The sequence below is a fragment of the Schistocerca gregaria genome, chromosome 8 (genome assembly GCF_023897955.1).
Source record: "Schistocerca gregaria isolate iqSchGreg1 chromosome 8, iqSchGreg1.2, whole genome shotgun sequence".
Taxonomy (NCBI): Eukaryota; Metazoa; Arthropoda; class Insecta; order Orthoptera; family Acrididae; genus Schistocerca; species Schistocerca gregaria.
Genome location: NC_064927.1, coordinates 458,333,054 through 458,360,290, shown reverse-complemented (window position 1 = coordinate 458,360,290; position 27,237 = coordinate 458,333,054). Strand labels below are relative to the sequence as shown.

At 42.6% G+C, this 27,237-nt stretch overlaps 1 protein-coding gene across 1 annotated transcript in view; it reads left to right on the top strand.

Moving 5' to 3' along the window:
- LOC126284747 (alpha-tocopherol transfer protein-like) overlaps positions 1-24,642 on the top strand; it is a 44,739-nt gene extending 20,097 nt beyond the window's left edge. Inside the window, exons 2-6 of the mRNA XM_049983890.1 lie at positions 8,468-8,624; positions 16,148-16,400; positions 23,232-23,342; positions 23,826-23,934; positions 24,052-24,642. Coding sequence (XP_049839847.1) covers positions 8,468-8,624; positions 16,148-16,400; positions 23,232-23,342; positions 23,826-23,934; positions 24,052-24,203 — 782 coding nt within the window. The 3' untranslated portion in view covers positions 24,204-24,642. The remainder of the gene's footprint in view (positions 1-8,467; positions 8,625-16,147; positions 16,401-23,231; positions 23,343-23,825; positions 23,935-24,051) is intronic.
- Positions 24,643-27,237: the final 2,595 nt, after the last annotated feature.

Sequence of the window (27,237 nt, the reverse complement as noted above, 5' to 3'; positions counted from 1 at the left end):
GACCATTGCCCCTGTATACATTCTTTACCCCTGTACTTTCTTCTTTCCAAGCAGATCGTCCTCATTTAGCAGTAATCGTAGCTAGTACAGTCTCCTTAAATTTTCTTCTTCCAGAACTAGCCAATATCTGAAATCGTCTATTTTGTACAGCTATAAACTCCTTTTATATCTGCCACTCTCATTATTGTTATTATTATTGTCATGACAATTATTATTATTATTATTCTCATTATCAGTAGTAGAAGTACAGCTAGTATTAACTTCACTACTTCACTCTCAATATTATTTTCTCACTTTGTCTTTATAGACACTCACACCATTTTAACACTATTTCTCATATCAAAATTGTTATTTCTTAGGCAAGTATCGTGAAAAAAAAGCACTATATGTTTGAAACCTTTGTCCGGTGTCAGACGGTGGGAGACGGCCAAGCAGGTCAGGTTGAATAAATAAATAAGCATATAAACAGATGAGGAGATACAGTAAGTTTCACCAGTAATTTCAACATTTTTACGAATTTTTGATAAACAATATAGACATTTAGATATGGAAATAACATTGTGACACTTGACATAGACATTATGTGTGTGTGTGTGTGTGTGTGTGTGTGTGTGTGTGGGTGGTGGGTGGGTGGGTGGGTGTGGGTGTGTGTTTCAGATGAATCTTAGATATTTTTCATAAATAATACAGACATTATAGATGTAGAAGTACCATTGTGATACTTGATCTAAACGTTGTGTGTGTGTGTTATATATATGTGTGTGTGTCTGTGTCTGTGTGTGTGTTGCTGATGAAGCTCACGTATTTGTAGTAAATCATACAGACGTTTTACATACAGAAATACTGTGAATTACACCAGTATTATCAAAATCTTTATGTATTTATGAAAGACAATTTACGTAGTTCGAATGCTTTGGACCATGGCACTAATTTACACAATTCTGATCGCTAGGATAGTTTTGAGCATGACCAAGACTATGGCTCTGAGGCTGTCTACTGATTGGCCGTTCCGTTTATGCAGTTCAAGTCGTTTATGCAGAGTTACAAGTACGTCAAAGATCATAGTGACGAAAGAAAGAATACACATAAGAACATCATTGCAATATAAACATATCGATGTATCAAAGTGCCTCTACATTAATGAAATCAAATCTGAATGTTGTCTCAGAAATACGGTAAATACTTTACAGAAACACAGTAAAATATTGCTGGTATCGAGATGTTCAGGTGAGGTGCCGTAGTGGTTATATAATTCAAGTACCTTTACAAGCTGGACACGAATTTCTAAGACAGCTCTCCCACATTTTACGAGTTGAAATGAACGACGTAAAAAGAATCCTGTTGGGCAATTATAGTTATCCTCCAGTAAGCTGTCAAAACGCCAACGGCCTTGCCGCCGTGGTAGCAACGGTTCCCCATCAGATTACCGAAGTTAAGCGCTGTCAGGCTGGGCTTGCACTTGGATGGGTGACCATCCGGTCTGCCGAGCGCTGTTGGCAAGGGGGGTGCACTCAACCCTTGTGAGGCAAATTGAGGAGCCACTGGATTGAGGAGTAGCGGTTCCGGTCTCGTAAACTGAGATACGACCGGGAGAGCGGTGTGCTGACCACATGCCCTTCCATATTCAAATCCAGTGACGCCTAAGGTCTGAGAATGACACGGCGACCGGTCGGTACCGTTGGGCTTTCTTGGCCTGTTCGGGAAGAGTTTAGTTTAGTTTTAAGCTGTCAAAACATGCCTGTATCTCCTCAGAATAAATATGTAAACTGTTTCTCGGAGTGATTAGAGATACTTCATGTTCTAGCTATCTACTGAATTAAGGTAGTAGTTTTTGCTGAAGTCGGGTCGCTTAGAAATAGTTTCCTAGCCTGACAGCGACTGTGCAAGTATTTTGGAGTAGGATCGAGCACGGGTGGGGAGAAATTCGAAACGGCAGCTCTGGCAAGGTAAGCTACGTGGTGACGCGGTAGCTGTCTAGAACGCTCGGCAGTATAAACTCAAATTAACATTAAAATAATTTAGATATACTTGCTTCATCTGTCAATGATCTCCTCCACATGCCCATTATACAGGGTGAGTCGCGTAAGACGTAACACCCCCTTTATTCCAGAGGCGATTGCACGTATCGGCATGCGGTTTTCGGCGAATCATAGCGGACTATGGGGCACATACTTTGGTACATACACAATATTCACAACATTTATATTGTCAGAGATAATGAGGCAAGTATACGTTTTTTAAATGGGACGCTACACTTTTTTACCATCATTCGAACGCTCTGGAAAAGACGCGTATAGTGATGTAGCGCATGTTGCTAATGTGATTCAAACTTTGCTTAAAAGACGCTGGGAAATATTGTACGATTGAAGCTCGAGGCGGTCGGAAGCAGCTCCAGACCGTAAACACCCCTCGCGCGACCCGCGGGCCGAGTTGCCGTGCTCTTTGCAGCAAATGGTTCAAATGGCTCTGAACACTATGGGACTTAACATCTATGGTCATCAGGCCCATAGAACTTAGAACTACTTAAACCTAACTAACCTAATGACGTCACACAACACCCAGTCATCACGAGGCAGAGAAACTCTATGCAGCATGCATGGCCTGCGCTACATAGGTAAATCCTTATCCGCCCTCTTTTAAGCAAAGTTTGAATCACGATAGCAACATGCGTTACATCACTATACGTGTCTTTTCTAGAGCGTTCGAATGATGGTAAAAAAGTATAGCGTCCCATTTAAAAAACATATACTTGCCTCATTATCTCGGACAATACAAACATTGTGATTATTGTGCATGTACCAAAGTATGTGCCCCATAGTCCGCTATCATTCACCGAAAACCGCATGCCGATACGTGCAATCGCCTCTGGAATAAAGGGGGTGTTACGTCTTACACGACTCACCCTGTATAATGGGCATATGGAGGAGATCATTGACAGATGAAGCAAGTATATCTAAATTATTTTGTTGTTAATCTGAGTTTGTACTGCTGTTTTTATGAGTGTTGTGGAGAAGAAACACAGGGTCAGTATGTAGTTGTGATATAAAATTTATTTTAGTCCCATTTTTTCTTGTTATTTAGGAATATAGTTTGTTTTAGGCGTTATGAGTTCGTGGAAGTTTCAAGGCGTTGTATTTTGTCTAGGAAAAAATACGAATTTGCCTGCAAATATATCGCATGGAAATGGTTGAAAACTGTAATATTAGTGGTTCCACCTCTTTAAAACAATTGATTGTTTACCTGCCAATTTCGTCTTACATTTCTTGCCTACTATAATGATGCAGATTAATTTCGTGAAAAATTTTACATTTAAATGCAAAAGCACAACCATGTCCTTCAAACGATTTCTTCTTGAATTCGTTGCTTACCAAGACAATCAGTGTTAAGTGTGAGAAAAATTTTAAAATTATATTTTATTCATATTGCTGGAGCTCAAAGGGTTACGAGGAAATTGTGTGCATGTCTTCACGAAGCGTAACTTGCGGCTCGCAAATTACCTAGAATACATTTATCCAGTATTTGATAACGAGAGCACTTAATGTCTTCCAACTTTAAACAAAATTTCAAACCTTTCCTAAACATTCTCTCTCATACAGCCCGACAAAATAATGAAATTATATAATTGAACGACACATTGTCCAGTAAAAAAACTAGCTTTTCAGAAAAATCTGAAAAATATCTATGGTTCTTAATATCTACATCAACATAAATCTGTTGTATAAATTTTTTGTGTACATGGAACGTATTAAACAATTTCTCAAGTAGCACAGCAAAGATACCTTTTTAAGTGCCAAACCTGTGGACCTTGGTGGTCAAGTACATGGTCCACCTTGACTTGTAAACCTTTTCCCGAGTATTGTGTCTACACGGTCTGGAAAACTCGGTGTAAAGTGTAACGCGTCATCATGTTGAATCCGTATTTCTTCACTAATTTCTCCGAAAAACTCCACCAGAATTTCTTGCAGCAAAACTGTACACCTATGACACGTTGGACGAGGAGGAAGAAACTACGTTACTATCAAATTGCTATTAATACAAGTGAGTGTGTAGCGCGAGCATTTACTTTATTGTAAGCGTGGTTGTATTTACTGGGAAACTACGAAAGAAATATTAATATTAGCAAATTAACTGAAAACATGAGCCGCCTTCTTTTTCATTGTATCCTGCAAATATACCGTTTACTGACACATGTTTCCAATTAGATATTTGTGTCCTAGATCTCTCTAAAGCTGTAGAAGTGTAAAAGAATTGTGAGGCAGCCTCTGTACCTCTGTTCTGTGAAGAAATGGGATTTCTGCTGTTGCAAGCCAGAAATTTGATAGTTCATCCTCTGTACCATTCGATGTCTCACTGAATGATCTCTTAGCACTGAACGATAAGTCATGGATATCTTGCAGGTAGAGATTTGCCCATGTGAGTAAGGCTTCCCTTGATAACCCCACAGGTCTCCTGTCAAACGGGTATCCTATTACTTTGTATGGCATTCGTTTCGCCCCTTTTGCCTTGGACTGAACTTACGTGGAAGTGGGTTGCCTACCAGTTGCAGCAACCGAAAAACGCCGTCCAAACAGGCCAGGAAGGCCCAACAACACTGACCGGTCGCCGTGTCATCCTCAACCTACAGGCGTCACTGGATGCAGATATGGAGGGGCATGTAGTCAACATATCGCTATCCCGGCCGTATGTCAGTTTAGGAGACCAGAGCCTCTACTTCTCAATCAAGTGGCTCCTCAGTTTGCCTCACAAGGGTTGAGTGCACCCCGCTTGCAAACAGCGTTCGGCAGACCAGATGGTCACCCATCCAAATGCTAGCCCAGCCCGACAGCGCTTAACTTCGGTGTTCTGACGGGAACTTGTGTTACTACTGCTGCAAAGCAGTTGGCAGTTGCAGGAGCCAGTCTGTGCAATACAAAGTGTAGACGCGCCTGTTGATCCCTGACACGTACGAAGATGGGCCAGAATGTTACCTCGTGTACAAATAGTTAAGCTGGACGTAGTGGTGAGCAAGTGAAGTAGACTTCACGCCACAAGTATACCGATCACAGAGTCGCTGCATCTTGCACACACTGTAGGGGATCTTCTAGTGTGTGTGTGTGTGTGTGTGTGTGTGTGTGAGAGAGAGAGAGAGAGAGAGAGAGAGAGAGAGAGAGAGAGAGAGGATGGGAGCAGTATCCAAAATGGATGAAGACTGGCTCTGCCCTGTTCACTTTTTAAGTTTATTCGGGTTACCAGTATCGACCTATTTTTGAGATCCGACATCTAATTGCTGCGAGGTTCAGCTCTTCTACAGGGCGAAGATTCAGGCGTTTGGCATAGTTTTAACTGTTTGTTCACTCTGCTGAAGAGCTGCCCTCCGCAGTAGTTAATTATTGGATCTGAGGATGACCTGAAACAAAGGTCGAAAGGAGTTATGCAGATGAACCTAAAAAAGTAACCTGAACGGTGTCTGTCTTCCTTCATCGTACACTCTACGAAAAAATAACGACGCATAACAAAAGAATTATCGAATGGGACGGAAATCGCTAGATGCGATGTAAATGAGCAGACAAACAAGAAAAACTTGGATGGTTTTTTCAAGAAAAACAGCTTCACAAATTGAGCCACTTCTGTGGCTAATGTAAGCAGTTACTCGCCTTGACATTGATTGATGGAGTTGGTGGATGTTCTCCTGACGGATATTGTTCCAAATTCGGTCCAAATGTAGCGTTAGATCGTCAGAATTTCGGGCTGGTTGCAGGGTCCTGACCATAAGACTCGGAACGTAGTTTTGGAGAGATGTGGCTACCTTGCTGGCCAAGGTACGGTTTGGCAAGCTACAGAAACTCTCACCGAATGTGTGTTCAAATGTGTGTGAATTCCTAAGGGACCAAACTGCGAGGTCATCGGTCCCTAGACTTACACACTACTTAAACTAACTAATGCTAAGAACAGCACACATACCCATGCCCGAGGGAGGATTCGAGCCTCCGGCAGGAGGGGCCGCGCAATCCGTGACATGGCGCCTCAAACCGCGCGTCCACTCCGCGCGGACCGAATGTGAGCAGGCATTATCTAGCTGAAATATGTTTCGCTGTGTTGTTAGAGTGCCGGTGCCGTGGTTGACAACCAAATGGAAAGGAAGTGACACTCCACACCATCACTCCTTGTAGTCAGGGCGTATGGTGACAGTTGGTTAATGCACTACTGTCTTGGGCGTCTCTAGACACGTCTTCGCTGGTTATCTGGAATCCTTTCGAAGCGGTACTCATCTCAGAAGACAATTCTGCTCCAGTCGATGAGATTACAGGCCGATGACGTGTCTGCAGACGCCTCGGACAGCGGTGGGATACCCAACTAACTGTCGCCCTCCATACGGCCCGACAGCGGTGTGATGGTCGTAAGTGCCATTTCTTTTCATATCAGGAACCATTTATTTGTCATCCCCGTCTCTCTTACAATACAGCTATTCGTCCGGCTCTTACATTTTAGCAAGATAATGCCCGCACGCACTCGGCGAGAGTTTCTTCTGTCTTAGTGCCTGCCGAACCCTACTTTAGTCAGCACGTTCGCCGGATCTCTCCCAAACTGAGGACACTTGAAGCATTCTGAGCAGGACCCTCCAATCTGCTCGGGATTTTGACGATCTAAGGCGTCAGTTGGACAGAATTTGGCATGAGAATATCCAACAGCTCTATACAATTCTATCCATTAGTGCAAATCCGAATAGTTGCGTGCATGAGGGCCAGAGGTAGACTAACGCGTTCTTGACTTTCTCAATTTGTGAAGCTCTCTTTCTTTCGAGTATGATCCAATTTTTCTGAAATGTCTGTGAATGTACATCATATCTATCGATTTCCATTCCATTCTACATCTACATCTACATGGATACTCTGCAAATCACATTTCAGTGCCTGACTGAGTGTTCATCGAACCACCTTCACAATTCTTTATTATTCCAATCTCGTATAGCGCGCGGAATGAATGAACGCCTATATCTTTCCGTACGAGCTCCGATTTCCATCATTTTGACGTGGTGATCGTTCCTTCCTATGTAGGTCAGTGTTAACAAAATATTTTCGCATTCGGTGGAGACAGTTGGTGATTGGAATTTCGTGAGAAGATTTTGTCGCAGCGTAAAACGCCTCTCTTTTAATGATGTCCAACCCAAATCCTGTATCATTTCTGTGACACTCTCTCTCATATTTCGCGATGATACAAAACGATGTAGTCTGTCAGTCCTACCTGGTAAGGATCCCACACGCACACCGCGCAGCAGTATTCTAAAAGAGGACGGACAAGCATAGTGTAGACAGTCTCCTTAGAAGGTCTGTTACAGTTTCTAAGTTTCCTGCCAATAAAAGGCATTCTTTGGTTAGCCCTCCCCACAACAATTTCTATGTGTTCTTTCCCATTTAAGTTGTTAGTTATTGTAATATCTAGGTATTTACTTGAATTTACGGCTTTTAGATTATCCTATCGTGTAACCGAAGTTTAACGAGTTCCTTTTAGCACTCATGTGCATGACCTCACACGTTTCGTTATTTAGGGTCAACTGCCAATTTTCGCACCATTCAGATATATTTTTTCAATCGTTTTTCAATTCGTTTTGGTCTTCTGATGACTTTATTAGCCGATAAGCGACAGCGTCATCTGCAAACAAGACGGCTGCCCAGATTGTCTCCCAAATCGTTTATTTAGATAAGTAACAGCAAAGGGCCTATAACACTGCCTTGGGGAACGCCAAAAATCACTTCTGTTTTACTCGATGACTTTCCGTCAGTTACTACGAACTGTCACCTCTCTGACAGGAAATCACAAATCCAGTCACATAACAAAGGCGATATTCCATAAGCAAGCAATTCCACTACGGGCCACTTGTGTGGTGCAGTGTCAGAAGCCTTCCGGAAATCCAGGAATAAGGAACAGACCTGAAATCCCTTGTCAATAGCACTCAACACTTCATGTAAATAAAGAGCTAGTTGTGTTTCACAGGAACGATGTTTTCTAAACCCATGTTGACTGTGTGTCAATAGACCGTTTTCTTCAAGGTAATTCATAATGTTCGAACATAATATATGTTCTAAAATCCTGCTGCATATCGACGTTAACGATATGGGCCTGTAATTTAGTGGATTACTCCTACTACCTTTCTTCATTATTGGTGTGACGTGTGCATCTCTTTGGGTACGGATCTTTCGTCGAGCGAACGGTTGTATATGATTGTTAAGTATGGAGCTAATTCATCAGCATACTCCGAAAGGAACCTAATTGGTATACAGTCTGTGAGTTCCTTCGTGGTGCGTCGTTAACTTTTTTATTTTTATCTTCATTTATTTTTTATCTTACAGCGTGGTGAAAGTTCTTTACGGTATTCTCAGGCGTTATGTCATCGGTTATGAAAGATCCAAAATTTCTAGCGTTTAATTATGTTATCGTACAGTGATTCTCTATGCAATATTTGTATATGTTATTTTTTCTGATCCGGCAGACGAGAAAATAATGCTCTTCCTGCACAGCTGCCATTACAGCCTCGAGAGAACGAAGAGCACCATTGACACGTACTTCTCGCTCAAAACAACAGCCCCGGAATTCTTTAGCGAAAGAAATCCTGAGAACGAAGAACTGAGGCGAACTGCGAAGATCATGTAAGTACCGCACACATCATTAAATGGTTTAATTTAGAAAGACTGGATAATTGAGGAAATAATAGAATCAAATGATTTAGTTTCCACTAGAAAACTTCGGAACTACAGTGAACAATCTGAAAGAATGAAGTGATCAGGATCTAGTCTCGAAAGTGGATCTTCGTCTTTCGCGGCCAACGTTATATTTACTTAGCTATCCGAGTTCGCCAAATGATAACACTAAAAATAATCAAACCAGGTCAGAAATATTGCCGGACTGGAGACTTCACTTGGTAAAACTTCGACGATGGGAAGCAAAGCCGCGCGGGATTAGCCGAACGGTCTGGGGCGCTGCAGTCATGGACTGTGCGGCTGGTCCCGTCGGAGGTTCGAGTCCTCCCTCTGGCACGGGTGTGTTTGTCCTTACCATAATTTAGGTTAAGCAGTTTGTAAGCTTAGGGACTGATGACCTTAGCAGTTAAGTCCCATAAGATTTCACAGACATATGAACTTTTTTTTTTTGGGGGGGGGGGGGGGAGCAAATTTTTCGGTTTCGGTTCTCTGCGAAGCATAGAGGATTAGTCATATTTGGACGTTGCAAATAAGGTACACGTAGATCATCACATCAGCCGATGTTTAAAAAGTGCTTTCATTTTCATTACCGATCGTTTTCAGCAAACATCAAAAGGGTGCTTCTAAGGATCTTCTTATAAAATAACTTTTCTGCTACAAATAACTTTTTTTTAATTTGTGAAAAAAATAGTGACTGGTAGCCGAAAAGTTATTTACAAACAAGTCTACAGTATTATGTGAGAGAGACACACTTTAAGATACGATGGGACTTCTAAAAGTAAGTTACACATTATCATGGCAGACCAAGTAACTACACTCCTGGAAATTGAAATAAGAACACCGTGAATTCATTGTCCCAGGAAGGGGAAACTTTATTGACACATTCCTGGGGTCAGATACATCACATGATCACACTGACAGAACCACAGGCACATAGACACAGGCAAAAGAGCATGCACAATGTCGGCACTAGTACAGTGTATATCCACCTTTCGCAGCAATGCAGGCTGCTATTTTCCCATGGAGACGATCGTAGAGATGCTGGATGTAGTCCTGTGGAACGGCTTGCCATGCCATTTCCACCTGGCGCCTCAGTTGGACCAGCGTTCGTGCTGGACGTGCAGACGGCGTGAGACGACGCTTCATCCAGTCCCAAACATGCTCAATGGGGGACAGATCTGGAGATCTTGCTGGCCAGGGTAGTTGACTTACACCTTCTAGAGCACGTTGGGTGGCACGGGATACATGCGGACGTGCATTGTCCTGTTGGAACAGCAAGTTCCCTTGCCGGTCTAGGAATGGTAGAACGATGGGTTCGATGACGGTTTGGATGTACCGTGCACTATTCAGTGTCCCCTCGACGATCACCAGAGGTGTACGGCCAGTGTAGGAGATCGCTCCCCACACCATGATGCCGGGTGTTGGCCCTGTGTGCCTCGGTTGTATGCAGTCCTGATTGTGGCGCTCACCTGCACGGCGCCAAACACGCATACGACCATCATTGGCGCCAAGGCAGAAGCGACTCTCATCGCTGAAGACGACACGTCTCCATTCGTCCCTCCATTCACGCCTGTCGCGACACCACTGGAGGCGGGCTGCACGATGTTGGGGCGTGAGCGGAAGACGGCCTAACGGTGTGCAGGACCGTAGCCCAGCTTCATGGAGACGGTTGCGAATGGTCCTCGCCGATACCCCAGGAGCAACAGTGTCCCTAATTTGCTGGGAAGTGGCGGTGCGGTCCCCTACGGCACTGCGTAGGATCCTACGGTCTTGGCGTGCATCCGTGCGTCGCTGCGGTCCGGTCCCAGGTCTACGGGCACGTGCACCTTCCGCCGACCACTGGCGACAACATCGATGTACTGTGGTGACCTCACGCCCCACGTGTTGAGTAATTCGGCGGTACGTCCACCCGGCCTCCCGCATGCCCACTATACGCCCTCGCTCAAAGTCCGTCAACTGCACATACGGTTCACGTCCACGCTGTCGCGGCATACTACCAGTGTTAAAGACTGCGATGGAGCTCCGTATGCCACGGCAAACTGGCTGACACTGACGGCGGCGGTGCACAAATGCTGCGCAGCTAGCGCCATTCGACGGCCAACACCGCGGTTCCTGGTGTGTCCGTTGTGCCGTGCGTGTGATCATTGCTTGTACAGCCCTCTCGCAGTTTCCGGAGCAAGTATGGTGGATCTGACACACCGGTGTCAATGTGTTCTTTTTTCCATTTCCAGGAGTGTATTAATGAATGTTGCACTGCTCTTTAGAGTAACATAGATTCATGACACTATTTTCCATCAGTCAATTATCTGTAAACAACGGTCGACTGGTTCTACCAATCTTTCGATTCCTCGACTTCAGAAATCAGTTCCTTGTTCACGGAGCCATACCGGAACCAGTGTGTGAACGTCCTCAGGGTCGGAAAATCTGCGATTGCCGCGGAATCGGTTCCTCGCCTGCGTGGACATTGTTGTCTGTGGGTGCTGTCTACGACCTTCCTTCACGATGAACATCGCCCACGGGTGAGCTGCCACGGTCAAATTGTTTGGACCATTTCACTGCAGCTAGACGCGAGACTGCATTTGGTACATACAGCGACAGTAATTCACGATGAATCTGTGTGTTATTTAAACGTATTTCCCACAAGAATCGTATTCTCTGGTGTATTTCAATTCTGGAGTACGTTTCTAGTTGCCTCGCCATTTCACACCCATACTGTGACGAATTTGTCGTCATTACCACAGCAGAACTATGTCTGCAGGGAAACTATAACATGTACTGCAATGTCTTCTAACAACGACCCACTTTTGTTGCGCGATGGCCCTTGTGTGGGACTACATCGTAGCTTACACAGGATACAAGTAAACTGCAGATGGAAATCCATGTCCGAAACCATCATTCACCAAGGTAACAGTGTACTGCATTCATAGGAGACGAGGCCTGTCTACATAGCAACTAACCCCTTCTTCTCCATTGGGATCGTAGCAGTTGGTCGCGATCAGTGAATAACAAACAACACAGCTAAAAATGTTCCGCCAACTGTCCATCAGCGTACATTTTCTGCTGAACTGGTGGTCTAGTGGCAGGCGCCTGCACATATAACTTACACGCTCTGTAGCGTCGTTGGATGACGTTCCAATCCTCGATTTGTTCCTCAAGTCACCCTCTACAACCCCTCTAAGTTTATCGCAACATTTATGGTACACCCTGTATATATTTTAAAACTAATTACGCAACCTGTGGAAGGTAAAGCCTTACTTCATCGATTATGCACCATCTTGTACCTTAAAGTGGTAGAAGACCTTCCTACATGGACCATGTGACATCTGCAAAGGAACTGAATTTCTGTAATGCCTTAACAATTTTACCTAGCTTGAATATGGAAATTTGTGTTACATTTCAATAGCTTCTATTTCAAAATTAACAAACAGCTGGTTTTTGATTGTGCTTTCGCGTAATTTTGTTTCAGTTTTTGACTATGGGGATGGGATGGAGTAGTAATATAACAAGAAGACTGTTAAATGCAGTATCGGCAAGATTTTCTCGACTACTGCACGTTTAAATTTCAATAGATGATTTATTCCTGGATCCGTTACCATGTCGTACTTTGGAACACTTTAACACATTTATAAAAACCTAATTTTGCTGGAGTAATTTTTGTAATTTCAGGAAAATACTGCAGCATATTAGAAGTGAATGCTGTCAGTTAAAAACAGAATAAGAAAATATAAACTTGTATTGCAAACGTGGCTGTAGGCGAAGATCTTGATTCGTAATGGCTGCAGGATCAAAATATGTTCAGACATAGCGGAAATCGCAAAAATCGCAAATACCTCATATATATATATATATATATATATATATATATATATATATATATATATATATATATATATATATATATATTTGCAGTGCATCTGCACCGATCAAATGGTGCCCTCACCTTATATATATGTGTAAGGTGAGGGCACCATTTGATCAGTGCAGATGCACACCACACTCAAACGCGAAATGCCGCGATTAATGAGTGAGGGGCACTACATGAATAGTGTCTGGATAAGTTGAGAATTGGGTCTGACAGGAGGCGTGTTAGGATAGTCCGTACAGTGTCGGGATAGTCCGTACAGTGTCGGGATAGTCGGTACAGTGTCGGGATAGTCCGTGCAATGACCACTGTGCCCAGGTGGTGCAGTGGTCAGCGCATCTGCCTAGGAACCAGGCGATCTGGGTTCGAATCCCAGTCGGGAACAAATTTTCAACTTTCCCATCGGTTTAAATCAATGTCCACTAGCAGCTAATATTATTAATGCCATTCGGTCTGAAAAGTATTCCACGGGACAAGCCTCTGCCCTGGTTTTCATTTCATTTTTGCTCTCTTGTTTCTACTACATAAATGCTAGCAGAACTCCTTCATAAATTAATGCCTCGGTGAGGCTAAATGTTCTGAGCTGAAGCTGTTACAAGAATTTTATTACCGCATTGTACTGTAATACATAATGTATGACATGTCGTATATTCTCGAAAATCTACTGTCTTTCAATCATATTAAGGGACAACCTTCATTTAAAACGAAACATAGTATGATCATATTGTCCGCCCCCGGTAGCTGAGTGGTCAGATTTTCTCCGCTCAGGGACTGGGTGTTGTGTTGTCCTAATCATCATCGTTTCAGCCCCATCGACGCGCAGGTCGCCGAAGTGGTGTCAAATCGAAAGACTTGCACCAGGCGAACGGTCTACCCGACGGGAGGCCCTCGTCACACGACATTTCATTTCATTTCATGATCATATTAAGAAGTATAATAATTGTAATAGCAACCAGAGAGTCCTACAGTGTTCCTACTACAAAAAATAATAACGGGAGATAGTGAAAAGTAGAAGCTAGCGAAGCTGTGGCATTCGTAGCTTTACCTTTTAATGGAGCACATCAATATGAGCATACGCCATCTCATTAAAAGAATCTGGTCAGCAATCAGTGGCCGTTAATATGGGGTGTGTTCACCCTTTGCCTTTATGACGTCTTGATCTGTTCTGGGGATACTTTTCAAAGTCTCTGGATGCTTGTAGAGAAACTGGAGCCAATTCTTCCTAGAGAGCGGAAACCAGAGAAGACACTGATTGCGGTCTGGAGCGAAATTGACGTTCTAACTGACCAAGAAGTGTTCATTTGGTTCAGGCTGGAACTTTGGGCAAGTCAGTCAGTTTCATAAATGTTACTGTCCACAAACGAATTCTCACAGAGACAGCTTTGTGACAGGGTACATTGTCCCCGAACTGTTCCTGTAATGCACGCAGTAGACAAAGCTGGTGTGGCCGTGCGGTTCTAGGCGCTTCAGTCTGGAACCGCGTGACCGCTACGGTCGCAGGTTCGAATCCTGCCTCGGGAATGGATGTGTGTGATGTCCTTAGGTTATTTAGGTTTAAGTAGTTCTAAGTTCTAGGGGACTGATGACCATAGATGTTAAAACCCATAGTGCTCAGAGCCATTTGAACACAAAGCTGTGAAAAGTGTCCGTATCTTTCCGCATCAACACCGTACCGTAATACCACCTCCTCCGTGCGTAGCTGTTGGCACTACACATGTTGTCAGGTAATGTTCTCCAGGCGTTCACCAAGTCCTTCCATCCGACTGCCACAGGGTACAGCGTCATTCATCACCACCAGTCACTCGTTTCCAGTCGTTCATTGTCGAGTGGCGTCGCCCTGTACGTCACCACAAGCGTCGCTTATTATTTATGCCAGCTGGGCTGCTGTTAGCTCTTTGAAACTCACGAGTGGTACCTTATGTCGATTTTATGCGAGTTTTTGTTTTTACAACCGCCCTCCACAGTGCTCGAAAGTACCTGTCCGTCAGTAGATCAGGTCATCACATCATCGACAGTGTACTTGGCCAGCTTTAGATGATTTGAAATGCTCGTGATGGATTTGGTACTCGGGAACTCCAAAGACTAGTCCACGTTCAGATCCACTGAGCTCTCTTGACCGATACTTTCCCCTGTTGCTTCTTCTCTGCTGGGAACACAATACTCCCCGCATCCTTTTATACTGGCGCATTCGCCTCTCGTGACATCTAGCGGTCGATTCTGCATTCTGTGTAGGAGTCCGGATTTTTTTGATAAGATTCTGCATCGCATGGTACAATAAAAACTACCCTCTGCCATACACTAGGCAAATTTTCTTGTTCTTAATCACGATAACAACCAGAATGACTAGCTTATTTTAACACAAGAAAATTTTAGTTGAGTGTGGCAACAAACTTCTGTCTTGGCTTAACAGGTTTTGTCTCACAGAATGTAGATGTAGACTTTACTCAGTTAACCATAAAATTGAGGAAAAATAACAGACGTTTGATACCTATAAAGGTTTGTTCAATAAACGTTATATTTTTCGCTTTGTACATTCCTAGGCCATGGCACCATCATACTAAGCTAAAAACGGAACAAATATCCTAGAAAAAGGTGCTAAAGACACAAATAGTAGTCGTAATTCTCTCAGCAAAGGACCTGGAAGAGCAGCTGAACGGAATGGACATGGTCTTGAAAGGAGATTATACGATGAACATCAACAAAAGCAAAACGAGGATAATGGAATGTAGTCGAATTAAATTGGATGATGCTGCGGGAATTAGATTAGGAAATGACACGCTCAAAGTAGTAAATGAGTTTTGCTATTTGGGGAGCAAAATAACTGATGATGATCGAAGTAGAGAGAATATAAAATGTAGGCTGCCAATGGCAAGGAAAGCGTTTCTGAAGAAGAGAAATTTGTTAACATCGAGTATAGATTTAAGTGTCAGGAAGTCATTTCTGAAAGTATTTGTATCGAGTGTAGCCATGTATGGAAGTGAAACGTGGACGATAAATAGTTTAGACAACATAAATAGTTTAGTCAAGAAGAGAATAGAAGCTTTCAAAATGTGGTGCTACAGAAAAATGCTGAAGATTAGATAGGTAGATCACATAACTAATGAGGAGGTATTGAATAGAACTGGAGAGAAGATAAATTTGTGGCACAACTTGACTAGAAGAAGGGATCGGTTGGTAGGGCATATTCTGAGGCATCAAGGAATCACCAATTTAGCACTGGAGGGCAGCATGGAGGGTAAAAATCGTAGAGGGAGACCAAGAGGTGAATACGCTAAAGAAATTCAGAAGGATGTAGGTTGCAGTAGGTACTGAGAGTTAAAGAATCTTGCACAGGATAGAGTGGCATGGAGAGCTGCATCAAACCAGTCTCTGGACTGAAGACCGTAACAACAACAATTCTGTCACAAGTGATACACCCGTCTGTAAAGCAGTCTTACTAAAATTTGTATAAATAATTGACTGATATAATTAATGCTGTTACCAAAAATTAAAAAAATGTTATTTCTGTTTTTTAGTTTTCACTACTCTTTTACAGCGAGTATTGTGTGGCTTGACTTCTACTGGTAGATGTGACGTTTAACTGCGCCATGAAAACAATCTGTCTTTGCAGACAAGTCAGCCCGTTCCCACAGAAGACTCCAGAAGGCTACCGAATAATTTTCGGGCGGCTGCTCAACACAGACCCTAGCCAGTTCGATCTTGCTTCTGCCATCAAGTACCTGTTTATGGTCATCGACGCAGTGCTTAAGGAAGATGGTCTGATCCCTGGGTTTATAATTGTTTACGATATGACGGGAGTCTCCGTCGGTCATCTGACGCGGATCAACATCGCCACAGTCAAGAAGTACTTCATGTATGTTCAGGTAAAATAGTGGTTCAGACACCATGCTGAAAGTTCTTTAGTCGAGATGTACCAATAATCATCTGCACTTGTGTTTTTATGTGTATGCACGGAGGTCTATTTGACATACATGATTCCATTCTGCGCCGTCGCTTTGAAACGTCCCCTTTGGAAAATTATAAATTACTGTGCTTGTAAACGTCATACGTTATTTGATTTTCAAACAGCTGAGCAAAACTGAACGTACTCAGACATTTCTCTCTTTACTTATTCTGATCAACAGTAAACTGACACACAATATATATATATATATATATATATATATATATATATATATATATATATATAGTTCATGACATCCAGTCTTACAAATTTCGTTTTTCTGGCGGACACACATCCAGATCGTCCGCTCTCAAAATTCTGCCAGCTCTCTCCCCACATCCACCATGCTGACGGCTCACCTCCAACTGCGCAACGCTATGTGTTCACATCCAACTGTCCAACACTGCAATAGCAAATATTCCAACAATGCAAACCAGCCACAGACTGCACACAGCACAGTCAGTGGTTTTAATACAGAGCGCTGCGTGACGTTACCAACATAAAAACCTAAACGGCCTACTTACATAGAAAACCTAAACAGCCTACTTACAGCTTTCCTTGATGAAATACAGTAGTAGTGTGCAGAGCGTCTCCAGAACTTGATTTTGACATTTTACACGGAAAGTCAAAGAGGGAAATATACGAGGGGCGTTCAGTAGGTAATGCAACACTTTTTTCTCCGCCAGTATCGCTTGAAAAAATACGACATTTGGTGTGGGACATCGTGGAATATTCCCGCTTCAGCATCTGTAGTGCCATGAAGTTCCGATAGGTGATGGCGCTATGCGTGGCCTTCAAAATGGTGCCTGTAACGAAGGTGCGTTCCAAGCAGAGAGCTTTCATTGAGTTTCTTTTGGCGGAAAACAAGAGTATCGCAGATATTCATAGGCACCTGCAGAATGTCTACAGAGACTTGGCAGAGAAGAAAAGCATGGAAAGTCGTTGGTCGAGGCGTGTGTCGCGCAAATATGTCCGGTCTTCGGCGTGTCGTCCAGTCGCATACAGCTGTGGCTCCTGCAATGTTAGAACGTGTGGACACTCTCGATCGATGTAATAGACGGATCCCCATCAAACACGAGGCTGTTCAAACGGACGTCTGTATTCTCAGTGCTGATACAATCGTCCACCAGTTGGAGTACTCAAAGCTGTGTGTCTACTGGCTTCCTAGCTGCCAGAAGACTATAAAGGGGAACGAAGGACAGTCTGTATGGATTTGCTTGCATCGTAGGAGGCGATCGTGACATTTTTTTCTCGAACATCGCCACAGGCGATGAAATATCGGTTCATCACTTCGAACGGGAAACAAAACGTCAGTCCATGGAACAGCGCAACACCATCTCTCCTCCAAAGAAAAATTTCAAACCCCACTCTCTCGGACGGTAAAATCGTGGTGACGCTCTTCTGGGAGTCTGAATGTGTTATTTCGTTTGACGTCTTCTTTCATGGTGCCACGATCAACTCTGATGTGTATTGTAGTACCCTAAGGCAGTTGAAGAAACGACTGCACTGTGTTCGTCGCCGTAAAAAGAAAACGAATTTCTCCTCCTTCACAACGAAAGGCCACACACAAGTCTCTGTAGCCCGAAACGAGCTCACAAAACGTCTTTGGACTGCACTCGTTCATCGACCCTACAGCTCGGATCTCGTACCTTCCGACTTCATCTGTTGGGCCCAATAAAGGATGCACTCCGTGGGAAGCAGTACGTGGATGATGGGGAGGTTACTGAAGGAACAAGATGTTGGTTTTGAGGTGGACCTGTATAGGGTTACCTTGCGGTCATACAGGCCTTACCAGAAATGTGGCGTAAGGCCGTCACATTGAACGGAGATTATGTTGAAAAATAGTGTTTTGTAGACAAATGATTGGGAAATATAGGTTATAGGAATCCTCTATAAAACCAACTTGCTTTCAAAAAAAACCAGTTGCGTTACTTACTGAACGCACTTTGCATATTGGTCTTCTCTAATTGAGCAAAGTAAGGAGTGAATATTGGCACTGATCTATTCTCCAGCCAGTTATCTCGACTCTGGAGAAATACAAAAGTGAAATAAAGATTAATAAAATTCTTAAGAGTAAGAAGACCTTATCAAAACATTTCGTATTTTGATAACTACTTACAGTGTATGTATTCATATAGCCCTTTGCCATAATCAGTATTTCTGTCTTCTCACAAAACAGAGGAAACAATAAAACACTAGGACCTAATTCAATATCGACAAAGACTTCGAGGGACATCACTGTAGAAATGAATCGATACATGGGCAAACATGTGTTCAACAGAATGAGATTTTCACTCTGCAGCGGAGTGTGCGTTGATACGGAACTTCCTGGCAGATTAAAACTGTGTGCCGGACAGAGACTCCAACTCGGGGCCTTTGCCTTTCGCGGACAAGTGCTCTACCAACTGAGCTACCCAAGCACGACTCACGCCCGCTCCTCACAGCTTTAGTTCTGCCAGTAACTAGTCTCCTACCTTACAAACTTCACAGAAGCTCTCCTGCGAAGTGTGCTAGTTCTGTAAGGTTTCGCAAGAGAGCTGTGAAGTTTGGAAGATAGGAGACGAGGTACTGGCAGAACTATAGCTATGAGGACGAGCCGTGAGTCGTTCATGGGTAGCTCAGATGGTAAAGCACTTGCGCACGAAAGGCAAAGGCCCCGAGTTCGAGTCTAGGTCCGGCACAAAGTTTTAATATGCCAGGAAGTTTCAAGTGTTTAACAACTTGCCAGAGCCTATCCTGTCAATCCCATAAAGGTATCGACAAGTAATACAATATTTAGAAAGCTTAATATGGTGTTTTTAATGCTTCGGGTATTCTATCAGTCTCCTCGCGCTTGAACACAACGCACAGATCTTTCGTAAAACCATTTTGTTTTGTTTGAACAAACGACCGTAAACAATAGATGTGCATTTGACCCGTCGGTTGTGAGCAGGCAGTGTTAAGTAGTGGATCTACGAACGTAGTTTGTCCACTCTGTATAAAAGTGGCAATGGAGTCACAGCTCTAAATCAAGTGTTCAAGACATTCACCAAAATGTTTTAAATAAGACAAAAATGTTTGAGAAACCTGTTCTGCACACCTTGACTCTTTCTTTGGGATGTTCAACTTGCACGTCGCATTGGCTTCAGTGTCGGTTATGTCGCCGAAGCGTTCACCTTTCTTGTCAGTTTCTGTGCTCTGGCGTTTTGTGGTAGGTTCATACTGATAACACGAAGCCTCGTCAACTGTGACGATTTTCTTTTCAGACAAGAACAGTCCGCATTTTGCACTTCAGTCAGTTCGTAGCAGGCGTCAACGCGTCGTTTTATTCGGAAGTCAAGGTGTGCAGAACAGGTTTCTCAAACACTTTTGTCTTCTTTAAAACATTTTGGTGAATGTCTTGAGCACTTGAGTGAGAGAAGTGACTCCATTGTCACTTTTATGCAAGGTCGACAAACTACGTTCGTAGATCCACTGCTTAACACTGCCTACTCACAACCGACGGGGCAAATGCGCATCTATTGTTTACAATTGTTTGTTCAAGCGGCCACCGTAATTACTGCGCTCACATCCCTTATAGGCCAGGAACAAAATCAGTTTCAGAACTTTTTGGACGGACATAGTAGTATCACTCCTGTGCTACGGTGACTTCAGATCACACATATACTACTGTTGGTTCGGATCCGACCATAGGGGGGGATAAGTGAATATGTGTACGTACCTTATCGACTGAAGAGGACGTGCTCTTGGACGACAGCATGAAGCGCCCTCTAGGTTATCCGTGGCGCGAAATATACACTCCTGGAAATTGAAATGAGAACACCGTGAATTCATTGTCCCAGGAAGGGGAAACTTTATTGACACATTCCTGGGGTCAGATACATTACATGATCACACTGACAGAACCACAGGCACATAGACACAGGCAACAGAGCATGCACAATGTCGGCACTAGTACAGTGTATATCCACCTTTCGCAGCAATGCAGGCTGCTATTTTCCCATGGAGACGATCGTAGAGATGCTGGATGTAGTCCTGTGGAACGGCTTGCCATGCCATTTCCACCTGGCGCCTCAGTTGGACCAGCGTTCGTGCTGGACGTGCAGACCGCGTGAGACGACGCTTCATCCAGGCCCAAACATGCTCAATGGGGGACAGATCCGGAGATCTTGCTGGCCAGGGTAGTTGACTTACACCTTCTAGAGTACGTTGGGTGGCACGGGATACATGCGGACGTGCATTGTCCTGTTGGAACAGCAAGTTCCCTTGCCGGTCTAGGAATGGTAGAACGATGGGTTCGATGACGGTTTGGATGTACCGTGCACTATTCAGTGTCCCCTCGACGATCACCAGAGGTGTACGGCCAGTGTAGGAGATCGCTCCCCACACCATGATGCCGGGTGTTGGCCCTGTGTGCCTCGGTCGTATGCAGTCCTGATTGTGGCGCTCACCTGCACGGCGCCAAACACGCATACGACCATCATTGGCGCCAAGGCAGAAGCGACTCTCATCGCTGAAGACGACACGTCTCCATTCGTCCCTCCATTCACGCCTGTCGCGACACCACTGGAGGCGGGCTGCACGATGTTGGGGCGTGAGCGGAAGACGGCCTAACGGTGTGCGGGACCGTAGCCCAGCTTCATGGAGACGGTTGCGAATGGTCCTCGCCGATACCCCAGGAGCAACAGTGTCCCTAATTTGCTGGGAAGTGGCGGTGCGGTCCCCTACGGCACTGCGTAGGATCCTACGGTCTTGGCGTGCATCCGTGCGTCGCTGCGGTCCGGTCCCAGGTCGACGGGCACGTGCACCTTCCGCCGACCACTGGCGACAACATCGATGTACTGTGGAGACCTCACGCCCCACGTGTTGAGCAATTCGGCGGTACGTCCACCCGGCCTCCCGCATGCCCACTATACGCCCTCGCTCAAAGTCCGTCAACTGCACATACCGTTCACGTGCACGCTGTCGCGGCATACTACCAGTGTTAAAGACTGCGATGGAGCTCCGTATGCCACGGCAAACTGGCTGACACTGACGGCGGCGGTGCACAAATGCTGCGCAGCTAGCGCCATTCGACGGCCAACACCGCGGTTGCTGGTGTGTCCGCTGTACCGTGCGTGTGATCATTGCTTGTACAGCCCTCTCGCAGTGTCCGGAGCAAGTATGGTGGGTCTGACACACGGGTGTCAATGTGTTCTTTTTTCCATTTCCAGGAGTGTATCTTTGAACTGGGTCGCATACGACCCTCCGTAGTAGAGAAGGTTTAAATGTCACGTAGGTCATGTGGCGGAGAGCTTGCTATTAGGCAACTCCTTCTACTCCATGGAAGATCATAATCTTTACAAAACTTCGAAAATTTCCTTTTTCTGGTTGACACACGTCCAGATCGTCCGCTCTCAAAATTCTGCCAGCTCTCTCCCCACATCCACCATGCTGGCGGCTCACCTCCAACTGCGCAACGCTATGTGTTCACATCCAACTGTCCAACACTACAATAGCAAATATTCCAACAATGCAAACCAGCCACAGACTGCACACAGCACAGTCAGTGGTTTTAATACAGAGCGCTGCGTGACGTTACCAACATAAAAACCTAAACGGCCTACTTACATAAAAAACCTAAACAGCCTACTTACAGCTTTCCTTGATGAAATACAGTAGTAGTGTGCAGAGCGTCTCCAGAACTTGATTTTGACATTCTACATGGAAAGTCAAAGAGGGAAATACACGAGGGGCGTTCAGTAGGTAATATAACTCCATGGAAGATCATAATCTTTACAAAACTTCGAAAATTTTATTTTTTAGTTTATTTTGTATTTTAATTAGAATTGGCACTGTTATACAATAATCTTTCGTAATGTTAAGTCGTATAATCGTTTTGCAATTAAGTTAAATGAAATGGACACATTAAACTTCTCTGCACATCTCAGAGACCACACTCCCTGGGACCCATGGAATGCGAGTAACATAATGTAAAATGCAATGTAAAAATAAACCCTATACAAGTCTTCGATGTGTGGATCGGTGGCTAAATTGGCAAGTGCTGAACTACAAATCCAAAGGTTCATAGTTCACTTCTCAGCTGGTCCTATGATTTTTTTTCTCTCACTAAACGCTTTTATCACTTCTGGCAACGATTGGGTAATATGAAAATTGCTAAGTTCTGTCATCATTCACGTTAATATGTGGATACCACTAGCTGGGTAACTCAGTTTGAAGGTCAGAGGAAGATGAGTGACATTCCTCCTCCAATACGATGATAACTGCAAACTGTCTTATCGTTTGAGGATGGCTTTGCCTTTGTAAATGTCCTCTGAAACTCTGTATTCAACTTACTTTCGGATCCGAAACACAAGGTTAGATTAACACATTACAGCATGCATATCCGTGAACAGCGTGAAGTGAAAATTTCTATTGGCAGCCTTGTGGAAGCTGTTCTCCGCGAGTTTCGCAGCACAGATATAGGGCCATAGAAAAGTTTCATATGAAATGAAATGTACGTTGTTTACTTCTTTTCCCGCTGTGGTCTGCAAGAACCATGGATTGTGTTTCATGTAATATAATACTAAAGTACATCGTAACAATAAATCTTGCAAATGTTAGCACTATTTCCACATATTACAATAAAATATCACTGCGAGGTCATTCTAAAATGTCTTATAGGTAACCTGTGTCGTTATTCTCGTTCAAGAACGCGTTAAGAATATTTGAAATTTAATTTAGTGTGGTTGCTGAGTATGTCTTCTAATACTGTCGTTTGTGTTTATTGCAGGAAGCAATTCCACTACGTAGGAAAGGAATCCACGTAATAAATGTGAATTCTGTCATCACCAGTATTATGAGTATAATTAAGCCGTTTATGAGTCAGGAGCATATGCAAGCGGTAAGGTTTTAGCTTACACAATAATTCTGTGCCACAAATGTTCCGATATTAAAAGAAATATTGATAATGCAAGATTGTTAATTAGCCTACTCACTGAGAAATATAACTGTAATCAGTATAACTATGCAGTTTAGATGAACAGCAGATGGATAAAGTGGTGGATTTTCTGAAAATTGTGTCAGACGACAATCTAAAATCTTTCTAATTCTTACACGTTCTTTACAAATAATAGAATCTATCTTTCACTGAAGATAGACAGCCATAAATGTAGTTTACATGTTCAGTTTATCAGAGTCTGCAACAGTCTACATTTCGACTCCTTCCACCGACCCAAGGATTATCTCACATGATAGATCCAACATAAGACGATGTGAGACTAAATGAACTAATATGAAAATGATGTTATCATAGGAAATAATTTATCTGAATAACAAAGGAAAATAGCTAGGAAAAGAAAATTTAATGTTTTACTTTGCTTTTCAGCTACATTTTCACACATCGAACAACTTCGAAGAATTTTACAAGCATGTACCACAAAGATTATTGCCAAAGGACTTCAGTGGAGAAATGAACTCCTGTGATTCCCTTCACAGTAAGTACAGAAACCTTCCAGTGGATAATTTTTCAAATTTTCTTCCTTGTCAGTGATGTTCCATGGCTGTAATGCATTGTTGAATATTAGCTGATATCGTTATGTTTATTTTTATAGGTGAAACAATAAAAAAACTAGAAAGCTACAAGGATTGGTTCCATGAGGAAGAGTCCCTAAAGTCAGATGAAAATAAACGTGACATCAGAAGTGTGAATTTGAATAACGGCTACAGTACAGTTGGGTCATTCAAAAAATTAAATATAGACTGAAATTCACAGCTTACACGAATTATGCGCAGCTTCTGACTCCACTCTGCTATTTGTGTACTTTCGTAACAAAAGCTTCTTTGTATCCAGAATGAAACTGCTTTGTACAGTAGAACATGACTTAATGGAATTTATTGGCAGAAATACTGCAATCATTCATCATTGTTTCTCATCACTTGTGTAAATATTATTTTAAATAAGGTGTCTTGAACTAAGATACATTCTGCAAATTCTCTGGTTCCTATCCAACATATGATTAAGATTTTAAATTCTAACTGTTAAATAGAGAAGAACACTATAACATCTGCTGTAGTTCATCAGGCAATATAGTTTCAGAGATGTGCTTTCTGTAGACAGAAATTATTTTGTGCATACTGGTATCAGTAAGTTATCTTTGTAAGAAGCAGGGTTTTTACACCAAATATACACATTGTTATCCTTCCTTTCTGCAAATGAAAAAATTCCCTGCATTTGAAAACTACAGACAGTGCATCAATCTTATGGCTATACTTTTGACAGTTACAGAAATGCTTTATAGAATATCAGTAACAATTGTGGTAAATATCTTAGTTTTTACGTGTTAATCTATGGTTTCTTTGTGGGATCTCACTGTGCACTGATAGAATTAATAAGTCATAAGCGAGAGATTTATTGTTAAAGCCAAAGAAATTGACTGTCACAAAAATTATATCTACTCTCAAGACGAAAGAGAGACTGAAGAGGAAATATGATCAGTCGCCTTTTTGTGCCTGCTAATTTCAATAGAAGACACACTGTGATTTTTATTGTTCCTTGTGTCACTTGTCAAATTCTCCCGCAAGAGAAAAAAAAAGTAGACAGAAAAAGACCACAGTGTGCAGATGATTTGAAAGGTACATTTGTATGTGCTTTTTGTGTGTTCCTGCAGTTCTATTGCCTTGTTAGGCCAATACAATTACCTCCAAAATGGGGATTGCCTACCAAAAATTAATGGAATTCAGGAAACTATTTTAACCATAAAAGTAGGGATCTGATGTCAAAAATCTGATTGCACTAATTTCTGAATGGAGCATCAGCCTTAATGAAAAGAAACGATACACGTTTCGAACTTTATCTGTATTTTTTTTCAAATTTCTCTGAAAGTAAGTGTTTTATCGAAAAAGCCAAGATTTCCAGATATATAGGACGTTAGATTCTGCTATAGATACGCTACGTCAGAAAGTGGTAATGTTCATTCGTTTTTAAAACACTCGTTTCGACGCTGTAAAACGTACAGCATCTGAGAATTGGTCATATTGCCGCAAAAATTTTATAAGAGAAAAGTTGTAAAGCATCAAATTCTGTTTTCAGAAAGACAAAACAAGTGACAAAAAAAACCTGGCAGGTAAGTACTTATCGTCATTATTCACTCGTATGTAAAACACAACGTTACCTAGCAATATAACTTTCTAATTTTCATTAAATGAGTTTCTCCTACATTCACATTTTTATTTTTGTTACTATTACATGATCCATAAGCTACAGGTTATAAAGATAATAGTTTTAAAAACAATGAAATTAGCAGAATAATATGATATAGCGGACAAAAGATTTGTTTACACGAGTGGTAGTGAAAATAAATGTGTTAGGCTTGTAGTTCCTTTAAGAGGAATGAAAAAATATAATTCAATTAAAAATAAACTGATATACATGTGATTGTATAAAACTGTGTATCAATAATACAATAAAACAAAGTAGGTAAAAAGACGAGGGCTAGTAGAAATCCTTGGGTAACAGAAGAAATATTGTATTTAACTGATGAAAGGAGAAAATATAAAAATGCAGTAAATGAAGCAGGCAAAAAGGAATACCAACGTCTCAAAAATGAGATCGGCAGCAAGTGCAAATGTAAGGATGTAGAGGCTTATCTCTCTAGGGGTAAGATAGATACTGCCTACAGGAAAATTAAAGAGACCTTTGGAGAAAAGAGAACCACTTGTATGAACATCAAGAGCTCAGATGGAAACCCAGTTCTAAGAAAAGAATGGAAAGCAGAAAGGTGGAAGGAGTATATAGAGGGTCTATACAAGGGCGATGTACTTGAGGACAATATTATGGAAATGGAAGAGGATGTGGATGAAGATGAAATGGAAGATACGATACTGCGTGAAGAGTTTGACAGAGCACTGAAAGACCTGAGCCGCAACAAGGCCCCCGGAGTAGACAACATTCCATTGGAACTACTGACGGCCTTGGGAGAGCCAGTTCTGACAAAACTCTACCATCTGGTGAACAAGATGTATGAAACAGGCGAAATACCCGCAGACTTCAAGAAGAATATAATAATTCCAATCCCAAAGAAAGCAGGTGTTGACAGATGTGAAAATTACCGAAAAATCAGTTTAATAAGCCACAGCTTCTACATACTAACACGAATTCTTTACAGACGAATGGAAAAACTAGTAGAAGCCGACCTCGGGGAAGATCAGTTTGGATTCCTTAGAAATGTTGGAACATGTGAAGCAATACTGACCTTACGACTTATCTTAGAAGAAAGATTAAGGAAAGGCAAACCTACGTTTCTAGCATTTGTAGACTTAGAGAAAGCTTTTGACAATGTTGACTGGAATACTCTCTACCAAATTCTAAAGGTGGCAGGGGTAAAATACAGGGAGCGAAAGGCTATTTACAATTTGTACAAAAACCAGATGGCACTTATAAGAGTCGAGGGACATGAAAGGGACGCAGTTGTTGGGAAGGGAGTAAGACAGGGTTGTAGCCTCTCCCCGATGTTATTCAATCTCTATATAGAGCAAGCAGTAAAGAAAACAAAAGAAAAATTCGGGGTGGGTATTAAAATCCATGGAGAAGAAATAAAAACTTTGAGGTTCGCCGACGACATCGTAATTCTGTCAGAGACAGCAAAGGACTTGGAAGAGCAGTTGAATGGAATGGATAGTGTCTTGAAAGGAGGATATAAGATGAACACCAACAAAAGCAAAACGAGGATAATGGAATGTAGTCGAATTAAGTCGGGTAATGCTGAGGGAATTAGATTAGGAAATGAGACACTTAAAGT